At 34.2% G+C, this 13612-nt stretch overlaps 1 protein-coding gene across 5 annotated transcripts in view; it reads left to right on the top strand.

The window, feature by feature from the left end:
* LOC138130946 (LIM domain transcription factor LMO4.1) overlaps nt 1-13612 on the top strand; it is a 249212-nt gene that overhangs the window by 176017 nt on the left and 59583 nt on the right. For 4 of the 5 annotated variants that reach the window (XM_069047669.1, XM_069047671.1, XM_069047672.1 and 1 more), the window contains one exon: nt 12197-12476. In XM_069047669.1, coding sequence (XP_068903770.1) covers nt 12326-12476 — 151 coding nt within the window. In that variant the 5' untranslated portion in view covers nt 12197-12325. Of the gene's footprint in view, nt 1-5643; nt 5786-12196; nt 12477-13612 lie in introns of those variants that run through there. The other variant, XM_069047673.1, reaches the window with a different exon arrangement.

The following is a 13612-nucleotide window of genomic DNA, read 5'->3' on the forward strand; positions in this document are numbered from 1 at the left end:
TGTCGTTGGGTGATGGTACTTAATACAACAATAATTATTATCTTGATGTAAATGACATTTTTGTGGTAATTAAAGACCGTTATGGCGTCCCCGATACCTTAACCTGCTGTCATAACAGAACTAACTTAATTTAAAAAATTGTCTTTTACCTGTAACTGTAGTTTAAGTAAGTTATTTAAAAAATGAGGATTGTTTGTAGATTGGTTCAGAAAAGAGAAACTAAACAACTTTGTCAGCCCTTTAAGGCAGTTCCAATTAGAAATTTGATACATCAGTACTGTGTACCTTATTATTCGTCTGTTGCAGTTGAATGGTTAGTGATAGTTATGCATTTGGTATTATTTTGTTGAAATGGTGGTGAAAGAGTTCGTGAAAGCAGTCCACAGCCGACTTTGTTTAAAGCACAATGTATGAAACTGCACAAGACCACTAAATTAAACTCGTAACAACAGCTGTAGGAATAAAAAGTTGCAATTTTAAATTCGGAATTCATCTGCAACAATCCCGCGATTGCAAATTACCATTGTTACAGTATAATGTAACAGGATAGCTCCGTTCCAGGAAAATAAAAACCCGCATAATACTACAGAATTATATTTCCTCCGGAATTATTAAAGCTCTTCAAAACATTTTTAAAGCTAATTTGAAATGCCAATGTTGCTAAATGGCTTCTCCTACACTCCGAACGGACTTTCTTTAATTATTATTTGTCTGATTTATTCAAGCTATTGCTTTTCTTAATTTTAATACTCGATTTCCTCGAAAAAGAACAAGTCGCGCTTCGATTAAAGCTTGTCTCTAATTTGTTCCAATTATCTCCAATATTGGCACCGACTCTTTTTCGATCCTTATTAATTCAGCTCCTTCGAGTATCGCAAATCGCATCTCCAATAACTGGGGATTTAGCAAATGGCACGTCGGGGAAGCTGCGTTCCTTTGGAACATATCAAAGTGTTAAAAGCCTTTTATATATTTTTTTTCACACTACTTATCTAGCCTAATAAACTTTACAAGCTTCAACACCGTTTTACACCTCTGTCGTGAGCAACCGTTTTGTTTATTTCTAAACTGTTCGCTATAAATTTCTTAACCTGGCTTCCATTACGGAGTCAACGTTTTTATTTCATATGGCACTACCGGGCCAGTTATAAAGCTTTATTACAGGTTACTTCTTGGTACGACCCCTCGTTCCATTGTGTCTTTCTTTTAGCTCCGGCGTGCAATAAAGGGACGCAGCCACCCTTTCTCGGTCCTCAGCTGGTAGTGACCTTAAATTTGTGGAGCATTCTTCTTATTCAATTTATAATCAGGAACTTGACAGTGATTTTTTGCTTCGTTTCTTTTGAGCTCGTCTTGAAACACAACAATGAAAATACCTTTGGATTTTCACGCTCTTTAAATATCTTGTATTCATTATTGTTTCACTGGTATTGGCTGGTGTAAATTACATAATTATTTTTCCCTATAGGGCAAAAAGGAAATAAAACACAAATAAAGTGTAACCTGAAGAGTTTATCTTCATTTTGTCACAGGAAAATATGTCCAGAATGAAATTTACAACTGTGTACGACAAGCGTGTCATTATAAATAATACTGGTAGGATCAAAAGCTGCAATGGTAATTTTAGAAAATTGCTTTCCTTAAAAGGTAAACAGTACAATCCATAATCACGTAATTTGGGTCAGGGACGTGTTATTGATACATTCATAGGGGCTAAACCTTATTGAAATCCAAATCCAATCTCTTCGTAATCTGATAAAAAAGATTTTGTGGAAATGCTGATATTAGCATAAAATCAACACAAAATTCATAAAATAAGATAGACACTCTTCTTACTGCAAAACTTTAAATACATTTTATCCACAATCACATTTTAAAACTACTTTTATCCACTGTTATGAACCGCATTAACTAGCATTTTATCCACTAGTGGAATAAACTATGTACTACGAAAAAATAAACAATAAATAACCTTAGCAACCAGCAGCTCGCGTTCTGAGTTTCACCGAGTTTCAGAAGGAACATTCTTTGTTATATTTTAAATAATAATTTGGGCTTGTGATTGTGGATAAAACGTTATATTGAATTCGTGTTTTAGTCACATTTTATCCTCTTAAGAATATTAAACATTCTTGCGTGGATAAAATGCTATCTAAAACACTTATACGGGGTGTCCCAAAAATGGCGTACTAACGGTGCACTACGGTGTAGAAGAGACTACCGTAAACGTCAGAAAAATGTTTAAAAAATTCTATTGGACTTAATTGCTGATTTGGCGGTCTTTGAAAGTGGCACTTAACAGGAAAATTATTTTGAAATATATGTATGAAATTGTCATGACAGCTACCTCTAGTCGTACATATTATCACAAAGTACAAGATTACTCACTACCAATATCTAATCCTGCACAATAGTGAATTTAGAAGCTATGGAAATCGAAAAAAATATTTTAAATCCACTACGGTAACATTGCAAGGTAATGATGTACGATTACATCTTTGTTTACATTGTATTACCGTTAATAATAAAAATAATAATAATTAATTTTTTTGTCTAAAAAATTTTTTACATACTTTTTTCGTGTACATTTAAACATCCTAGATACAGTAGTAAATAGTTAGTACGCCATTTTTGGGACACCCGTATGTATTGTACAATAAATAACTATTATCTACTTTACATTACAAATGGGCTCATTATTATATGGAAAATAGTTTAATAATGAATCATATTATTAAACTGTTTTTGGTAACTTTTAGCTTTTGTTATATTGGCAACATCAGCCGTTTGACGTCAAGCGTCAAGGTAACGAGTGAACGTACGAAGTAAATTTTGTAAATATAGCCTTACATTTTTGTGAAAAACCCACGCGAAAGTCCCTAGTCTAATATACAAAATTGAGCCGCTGAAATTTCAGGAATTAGTAAAGCAAAGTAGATAGAATTGTATATTACACTCGTTTAATAAGACGTATTATCACATCCGTTCCATTAAAGCACTTCTCGCTACGCTCGTCGTGCTTTAAACACACTCATGTGATAATAAAGCGTCTTATTAAACTCGTGTAATAATATATGTATTATTATACTGGAAAAAAAGTGTTCTAAAATATAGTTTTATAGCAATAGTGAACTTTAAACAATTGCGAAGAGAATAATTTATTAATCATCAATAACAGGGTAAACAAAAAATTCAGTCTAGTGTAACGTTTTTGCAAAAATATGATTCTCTAAGAATATTACTTATTATTGTACAGGGTGATGCAAGTTTTACCGCCCGATCGAAAAGACCCACTTCTAATTGATTTAAAATTCTCAAAAAATTCAAGAATGACTTTGTATCGCTGTAGAATACTCTGTAGAAATTTCAATTTTTTAATGAAACATGTAAATGTAGTGTTTTTATATTCTGTAAATATTAATAACATAATTACATAACATTTTTGTTTTATAATACAAAAATTTCCGATAATATTGCGGAATCTGGAAAAGTGCCCCGAATGCTTGCAGCGTTTCCACGTTGAATGGCAAGGGAAATCCTCTCTAAAAGGAGTTTCTTTGATTTTGAATCGCCTGATTCCGTGATAAGTCGGTTTCCGATAACATTAATGAAATCGATGGCTTCTTTGCACCAAGGGCCTAAGGTTTCAAATGCTAAACCTTTAAACACGTAGTTTGACGAAATGATTGAACTATATTTGCTATGTTTGCGTTTGCAAGCCATTTCAGCGGCAAAACCTGAGACTTCAGATGATTTCAATACGTAACTGTCTGCAAGTGTATCTACAACAGTAACGTCCCAAACCAAAGGTTGACCTTTATTCCACGGTACTAAAGTCATCCCATCTGGGCGTTTTCCATCATCCCGAGACAGTCCGTTTGGTTCTAAAGTTGAATTCACATGAATAGAAGTTAAAGACCGGTTGATAATGGAATTAATTTCAGTGTGTCTTGAAAATCTACCACTGCTTTTGAAACAACTTAGACCGTGGATGTCAATTTCGTCAACTTTCGCATTGCATTTGCAAATATGAGGTGTACAAAGATTACAACCCAATCTTAAACCAATACAAACTTGGAAGGAAGTGTTATCTAAAATATTTTATTTTAATTCAATAACTCCTACATTGATTTACATATTTTTTTACTGAGAGTCCTTCCAAACGTTTAGGAAAAATTTGGTATCATTGAAATCATGAAAACAACACCGGTTTTTTAATGCAAAATTTTGTGTTTTATTATTAAATTGGGCCGTCACTTCCATAAAAGAGGTTCACATGGGTTGTTTATGGTACCCTTTAGGGACTTAAGAATGACTAGAAAAGCTCTCAACAGATGTCTGTTGGCTGTTTACCAACAATGAGGTATTTATTTATGACACTCTAGTTGTAAATCTTGGTTAGTTTTCACTGTTAATGTTAAAATTGGAATAATTTAAAAACGAATAATTTTCTTTTCATGCGAATTTCATAAATATGCTCTTTGAATTAATTGTGAATTATGAGAGTGTACGAAAACATTTTTTTTTTGTTCAAAATCGATTTTTCAAATTTTATGGCTCTGAATGACGTGATATGGGAAAATTGATTACACACATTTGAAGTGTTATATCAAGGGAATGTAATCCTAAAGTTCCGTAATTTTTACTAATTTTTTATAGGGTTTATTGTGCGGGCGGTAAATACATAAGAGTATATTATTATACTAGTTTAATAAGAGGGCCTATTGTAGCATGAGTGGGTTTCGGACACGACGAGCGTAGACTGAAAAGCTCCCAATAATAGTACGAGTACCACAATGCCTCTTATTAAACAAGCAAAATTTACTACTTTTCTGTTTTGCGTCATTTATTTAACGAATATTATGGAAATTACTTTCTTACTTACCAGTATAACAAATAATAGTTTTCAGTTCTCCAAAACGCTAGACTTTACGGACAAAACTGTCACTTGAAGCATTTTGCTTGTGCTTCCGGGCTTTAATAACCACGTTGCCAATGGAGGGGCCACCTTGTAGCAGGTGTCAGGACCGCATCCCATTTTTTGTGTTGCATTTATCCCCATAACAGTTTGAGGTCACGACATTTTTCTTGCGCCACCCCGTACTCGCTACAAAATGAATGCTATTGATTGATGCAGGCAATCCAGCTCGTGAATTATTAACGTCAAATTAGATTTTATGACGAACTTCCTCCTCTTCTCGTCAATTTGTTTTTAATAATAGATTGGGCGAACCCCGATGACCGTCCACTTGCATAAGAGGTCTGTTTCAATCGTCCGGTCGGATCCGCGGACAAATTGCAGGTATAAGTTTAACTGGTATCGTTTAAGCCCCAAAGTCGTATCCCACGATACCCGGTCTATGGTTTGCGTCCCCCACCACATTCCCAGCCGTCCTAATGGGGTGGCATCCCCTGTTGTAGTCTTGTAGTTCCACAATTCACAAATTGCTTTCCAATACCGCTCTCCCTTTCGAGGTCTACGGACGCGACGCCGGTCGGTTACCATTGTGACGATCATCCGATACTTCGCCAATAAAATGTTTAGCGATTAGATCTAATCTGTCCTCCCGTCGTGTCAACCAGTTTCGGTCTTCCCGATGTGTCGACCTCTTCAGGTCGCGGCGCTCGCGTGTTTTTTCAGACACTCGTCCGCCGCCCGACCAAGTGCAATGTTTTGTGTTTGTGAACGTGTGTGTAATTATTTTTGTGCATGAGTGGTTCGACTATTTTTAATTATTTTGTGAATGGCTTTGTGTCGTTGCACGGGTGGATAATTATGTTTTTTGTAAGTTGTCTCGCGGGGGCGCCCTTTCGGGCCCACCTGACCGCTCATCGTTGTTAATTTGTAAACAAACGCCGCCGTAAATTCTTCCCGCGTCGAAGATGGGCTTTATTAAACCGGCCGTGATTTATTCAAAACTGAAAATAAAATAATACTTCCCCCGAGGGATCCGGCACTGATTTATCGGCTTATTAGATGTAATAGCGAGGAAATACGTCTCGACAAAGCATTTGAACGTGATTCATAATTCTTGTGCGTATGTATGATTAAATAACATAAATTGCGCGGAATTACAATATAAGCAATATTGCATTACAATCTGAGCAGTGAGGGCCGGGGCGTACGAATTATTACAGTTAGGGGTGGGAACGAACGGTTATTTCATCGAGTAGGGACCGATTTTTTTCGGGATAGGGAACTGTAATTATGTTACAGTGTAGGGGAAGGTAATTGCTTTTTAAAGCTCGCCCCGTCCGTAAAAAAACGAAAATTAGATATTATTTTAACACCGACAAATTAAGTTCTAATTAAATTTCGTATGAAATTTGCCTCGACGGACACCTACGGCCCAATTAACTCGTCAACATTCACACCCGGAATTATTGCATCGTTTCGAACTAATCCGGTATAGGTTCCGGTAAAAAAGACCAACGGGGTAGAATGAATCGGCGAGCAAATCTCCCGAGATCCCACTTGTTACGCCAATGAAACTAAAATCTTGAGGCAAAGTATGAACTTGCGGGAAGGAAAACGAGAGGCGGCTCCTTTTAATTGTTCATTATATGGTTCCTAAGTTACTTTTAATGAAGATTAATTCACTATTTGATTAAGATCATCTAAGAACTTATAGCTTTCTCATGCCACGGGAATATATCGACTGGGCTGATACAATCGCTGGGGTCTGTTTATTATTGAAATCGAGAATAATTACCTTTTAATAAATTGCGTGAATAAGGCATGGGGAGATTAGAAATTATTTTTTTCCGATAGAAATCAAATTATATCGACTGGCGGCGGTTCGGAGAAATTTCACGTGACCGCTCTTATTGCGACCCGAAAAGGAAAAAAAATACAGTAATTACCCCCAATTTCAATAACCCAAATTGTATTGTGACTAATTGGATTTATTGAAATTTGCAGTCAGATTATTTATTGGACAGGTGCTGTGCCGAACCGGATGTTAATTATTAAGGAATTAAAAAAAGAGAATTAATTAATGGCCGATGTTACTTTCCCACTCGGACAAAATTGGGCTCCAGGGCCGAACCGGCTCATTCGAATTTGTTCTCGATTAACGCTCCACATTGTTTTGCAACAGTCGTATTTTCCTTATTCCTTCACAATGCTCTATTAATTTAATAGGATTTTAAGAGAAGTTACAATTTTTCAATAATTTTTTTTCGTGTTAAAAACTACGTTGAAATTTGAATTGTTGCATCCTGTTTAGGATAACAGAAACATCACTCACAGTCCACTATTAACAATTACGAAATTATTAACACAGTATAGTTAATTTTAGCATATTTTATACACCTATGTAGTTGTGATGCTTAAATGAATCATCATGGATCACTGAACTCGAAGAAAGAAACTATTACATGTGACTAAAAGCTTCTCTGGCAAGTAGCTATATAAGCTTTGTTAGTTTTACAAATATACTAATCAAAAACTTACTAAAAACAAGCGTTTTCTTTATTTTTCTTTTCTTTACTGTCTATACTTGACCAGTGTCCCTGGTTTTCGTCACAAAACAGCTGTGTTTTGGAAAATTTAAAGCATATTTTCACGGTTTGTCTTTGAAAACTGCGTTTTTAATCGTAACATTTTTTAAAGTAGGTATCATTTTCTGTCGTACGACGAAAGTATGGAAACAATTTGTTCTAAAATTTTTCAAATTTGACACGAGCTGTTCAAAACGAAAACCTAACACATACTTAGTATTGCTACTTATTTAATTACATAAAACCACCAGTAGAGGTTTAAAACTATATTAAAAGAAGGAAAAATTTGTTTTTCTTGATTTTATCGTTGTCACAGAAGAACATTATTGAGATTGTAATTGTCTATTCTGAAAAATTGCAAATTTGTACTGGGTGATTCAAGTTTTACCGCCCGCGCGATAAACCCTATTAAAAAAATACTACAAATTACGAAGCTTTAGGGTTACATTCCCTTCATATAAGGCTTCAAATGTGTGCAATCAATTTTCCCCATAGAACAGAGCCATAAAATTTAAAAAATCGATTTTAAGCAGAAAAAAAAATTCATACACGTTCATAATTCACAATTAATTCAAAGAACACATTTAACAATTCACATCAAAAAAAAATTATTCGTTTTTGAATTATTTCAATTTTAACATTAACAGTGAAAAATGACCAATATTTACAACTAGAGGGTCATAAATAAATACAAATACCTCATTGTTGGTAAACAACCAACAAACATATGTTGAGAATTTTTCTAGTCATTCTTAAGTCCCTAAAGGGTACCATAAACAACCCATGTTAACCTTTTTTGTAGAAGTGCCCCACCCCCAATTTACTAATAAATCATAGCTAAATTTTGCACTTTAATATCAAATTCCATTTATTTCGGCGATGTTCTCATGATTTCAATGGAACCAAATGTTTCCTAAATGTCTAAAAGGACACTCAGTGAAAAATTATGTAAATTAATGTAGCCATTATTGAAAGTGAAATATTTACCTACCTGTTTCACTAAAAAATTTGAAATTTGTAGAGAATATTCTACAACGATACATAACATTGGGACTTAGTTCTGACCTCGTCAACGATTTCTGAAAATTAAAAATAATTTTGTGACAGTACGAAGCTTCGTTTCTATTTTTGTTTCAGTTTAGTAAGATTTATTTAGTAAGTATTACATTATTATAACATATTATCAAGGATATTACGGAAGCTTTATTCTTTTGCAATCAGATATATTGTTCTTTCTGTTATCAAGAGGTTGATAGGAAATCAAATTAGAGAAAAATATACTAATTAGATATATTTTTCAGTTCAAATAAAATGTTGTCTTGCAGAAATTACTAGTCTAGAGGTCCTAGCGAAATAATTTGTATTGTTTCATAAATTGTAATTACGTAATATCAATACGACAAAGCTAAGTTAAATAAAACATGATGAATTTTATATGCGTTCCGATTTTATTTCCTACAAGAAGAGACTATGTAGTTTAAAAAAAAAAATAAAAATGAAATTGTAGCAGAATCGAACCTCTCATTCTCAATGAATTTAGTTAATCAGTTAATTTACATGATTATGTATATACGAATGTATCAAATCATTGTGGAGTGAAATATTTTAAAATGTTTTTTGTTTTATATTGTTGCCATGTGTTTAAATTTATACCTATTTATTTATTTAATTATTAATATATTTATAAACCATATATGTATGTATTTATAACATTTTCAAAAGAATGAGCGCCTAGCTGTTTTCATTTTGAAAAACCTCTTTTTTTAAATCAGTCTGTGATAATTAGTTATTGTAAATTTTCTCGATAATACTGATTTCCTGTGAATCTGATAACAGTGATAACCCTGACCCCAAACGTTTTTTTTTGTTTTGTTTATAAAACTTATTTTATAAGTTTTGATAGCGAAATGTTATGACTTTCTTTCGTAATAAATAGTATTACATAGTAAACGTTTGTTTAATTTTTTTTGTTATATTTGGAGACATTTATACCAAGGACCATTTTTAGTCAGTAGTGTGTTTTTCTGAAGAAATTTCTTTATTGTGTAGTTTGTTGTCTAAAATATGATGGCAGGGAATGAAAATATCAAAAAAATTGCAAACACCTCAGCATTATCACAACATGGACATCATCAGAGTAATATTTCAAATTATGAGATTTAACTACAACAGATCTATGTGGATCCCAGTGTATAAATGAAATATAAAAAATTGCACAGTTCAATATTTTGTTTTACTGGCGTGGTAAATTATATTACTAAAAAGAATAAAACTGTTCTCGTAAGTGTAAAGCATCATGTGAAATTTAATGGTGTTCGCTACTATAACTTTTTATTGATTCCTTTACACCAAATATCGTGTGATTAAATAAATTTTAGGTCAAGAGTGCTTTGGAATGTCATTTTATCCATTAAATGCATGACAGTGAAAGCACCCTTGATCTGAAATTTATTTAATCATACACATGATCAATTGATCACATTTGATAGGTAAGCAAAACTGACTTGCGTTTCGACAGCAAAGTTGTCATCATCAGAAAGACGATACAAAGAACAAACCAGTACATAGCAAACTAGAAGTAATATACATATACAGCGTGATCAACCATGACTGAGTCTGTTGGCAATGAAACAATTGAAAGTACTGGTGTTTTTTTGTTTCGTAATGGGCACTGAGAGGATTTTTTAACTTGAGACGACATTGAAAACACTTTTGGTTATGTCAGTTATATTTATGTTATTACAAAAATGAACCGTTCATGGTAAATTTCAAATTTGCCAAATTTCATTGTTACCAACATTCATTCTTGATCACACCGTACTTATAGTAGTACATAGTAGGGAACGATATTTGGGATATCGTAAACAATACCTGATTTCGGTCGCTTCGGCCATATATCTACTGACTGCTATATAGGTAACGTGGATACGAGAGTGAAGCAAAGATCTCGATACAAAACGCAGTCCACTTATGCGCAGGCTCGTTTTCTGGAGCAACTGATTGGTGGAGGGTGGAGCTGTTTTTCCCACAATCCGCAGCGCGCAGCAGCAACATCCTATATTTAAATTCGTGCCATGCGCACATTATACTTGCTCTTAACAAAGTAGTGGAGAAGATGTTTCTATACTGCTCCCACCCATGGCAATGTTTGCTTCACTCTCGAGCAAAGTAAAGATACGACGTTACCCATATGGTAGTTAATAGATATATGGCTTCGGCACGCTCCGAACGTTTGCAGCTTAATGGTCCGAACTCGAAATTTTGTAATGTGTAACAGGAATTTTGAATCTTTCGTTAACAAATGGATTATTGTATTTTCCGAGCCCTTCTAAGGTACCTACATTTATGACAATCCTGGTCAGTGCGACCTAATTTTAAGTATTTCGTAAAAATTGCAGAGCACAAATGCGTTGAAGTAAGAAATGTTTAAATACGGCGCATTTCTGAACTTTCAATAATTTGAGTAATTTATGACGCCGGACAGCAATGGGCTGCTCCAACCGTTCCAACCCTCATAAAAGTATTAGTACATTATAAAAACCTGTATAAGTCGTTCCCAAATATCGGTTCCTACTACATACTATAATTCCTACTATGCGCTGGTTCTTTCTCTTTGTTAGTGTTTAGTAGAGGAGAGACATCATGAGACACAAATTGGTCACAAAAGCAATATGAAACGCAAATCATTCTCAAGACAAATTGAAGACGTGTAGATACATGCATCTAAATTATTCATAAACCAAAAATAAATCGTTCTGCGATAATATTTTTTTATAATGTTGTGGTTTTTTGTGCACCAAATTAGTAGGCAATTTATAGAAAAGTTGGTACGTATATAATTTTTATAAAAAACGCCAAGAACAGAAAAATCATTTATAACAAGAAACTCAAGACCAAGTAGCCGTCGTCGTTCGTTGCCTGAAATTATGTGAATTGTGTAGAATTTTGTGAAAATGTCTGTGTCCCGGTACCTGAGCCTTGATCCGCCTCTGTTTGGTGCGCCTTCGGGGAGTCGGGCCTGGCGTCAGAGTCCAATCTCGACCGCTAAAATATAAGTTTGTAGGTAAACCACCTTACGACTGTTATTATGTCGGTAAGTGGAGCTACAAATTACACAGCCTTGGACTTGTACGTAAATAACTGGAACCAGTCCGCTTGCGAACCGACCATCCCCTTTTTAAAACCAAAGCATACACTGGTTAAATTGATGATGAACATATCCGCTGCTAATTTTACGCTCTACGAAGAAGTAATTTGATTATGAATTGTCGGAGATAAATCCGGTAGGAAAAAGTCTGGCCGGGCTGGATTTTTCCGATTTATATCTTTGCTTTCGTGGTGTATAAATCATACTCACGTTTAAAAATAGAAGATACAAAACATGAGGTTGATATACCAATTATCCGAGAGAAAATAATATTGCAGCAATCAGTTGGTGTTATTATTGAGAGTTATATTGGTATTATTTTCTTCGGGACCGCGTTATTTTTAATTTGCTCCCAACGAAACCGTATAAACAAGCCATGGTAACTTTATGGCTAGATTTACGATTATAGACATAACAATGTATACGGCTGTATACACTGCAATAAACAATTTCAACAAGAATTTTAATCATTTTGATTTATTTCTTTCTTATTATATATCTATTGGTACCGCAAGTAGTTAAATCCGAGGGATCATTATGTTCCAGGTGGGCGGTGAAATCTGTTGCACAGGCGGTGGTAGCGTCAATACTCTTGGATAGATTCTCTTGTGATAAACCGTGAGCGCTTCTGAAGGCGCTATTACCGGCAAACTGGCAGCCAGCGCCCTAGCCGCTATGAACCCTCACTACCACCCTTACGGAGCACCGGAGTTGACGTCTCCGCATCCTCCATCGCCAGACAACAACAACTACCACGGACATCCTGGACCCGGTGGACCCCAGCTTCGTATGCACCAATCGAACGGACACGGCATAGGTCCTTTGGGTAAGTTACAAGCCATTCGACTCATTATCAAAAAAGACTTAAAACAATCTTATCTATTTCTTAGAAAGTTCTCTCTTAATCAAAAACTTCTTTTTGCTACTTTTTAAATTTAAATCACTTGTATGGTTAATCTGGAACTGGAGTTTTCTTGTCTTGCTAAGAAACCAGCAGTTCCTACAGTTGGATCTTTGATTCACCTTGGGATCTTCAAAATCTATTTTACAAGCAACTGAAGACAATTTTGTCTTATGGTCTCACTCCTTCACTGCCACATTATTAGAATAAATATATGTAGATCCGATGTTTATTAATTACTCTTTACGAAAGTATTTCTTTTGATGTTCCAAATAAGAATAAATTTCATTTAGAATGTCATCATTTGCCATATCTAGAATCCGACTTACCGATAGGCTTATAAGCAATGGTAAGATCTAGAATTATACAGAAGATTATCTTCTGAAATTATAAACCACATATTTTTTCCACTCATGCCTTCTTACTCTACTTGTCAAGAAGAAAAAGACCGCATTGCATGTCTAGAATACTTCTTTTGGATAACATTTTCGTAACAAAACAAGTTTCTTGCTCTTACCAATGGTCTTCACCACAGTTCTTTTGGATCAAAATATCGTTTTGCTTTTTCATTTTAACGAATTTTGGAATCACCTAGAAAATTAACAACATAGAATAAATATTTTAATTAAACTTTCTAACCTAAATCAATTTATAAACAAAGGCTTAGACATTCTAAATTCATCATCATTTCCTTCTAAATTGATTATTTGATGTACCTATTTTAATTTAGAAGAGTAGAACCATATTTATTTCTTTTTTGTTGTACTACTGGTGATTTTACATGGGTTACTAGATACTACTTCAGAAAATATAATATTATAGAAGATTTTACATTCTACTCTTCCCGAAAGAGCAGAACTTTTGTTGTTGTGGTTCTGTGCTTTTAAAATTTGACAGTGTTTTTGAAAAAATAAATATATGTAAAATATTCAAGATGCTTTGCTTTGTTTGTGATCATGTCTGAAAATCTTAAGAAGGCACCCTCAACAGCTTATTTTTTAAAAACCTGAAGATGTAATGAACTAGAAGAGGTTTCTATAAAATCTTTTATTTTCAATAGA

This window comes from Tenebrio molitor, chromosome 5, assembly GCF_963966145.1.
Source record: "Tenebrio molitor chromosome 5, icTenMoli1.1, whole genome shotgun sequence".
NCBI classification, from domain to species: Eukaryota; Metazoa; Arthropoda; class Insecta; order Coleoptera; family Tenebrionidae; genus Tenebrio; species Tenebrio molitor.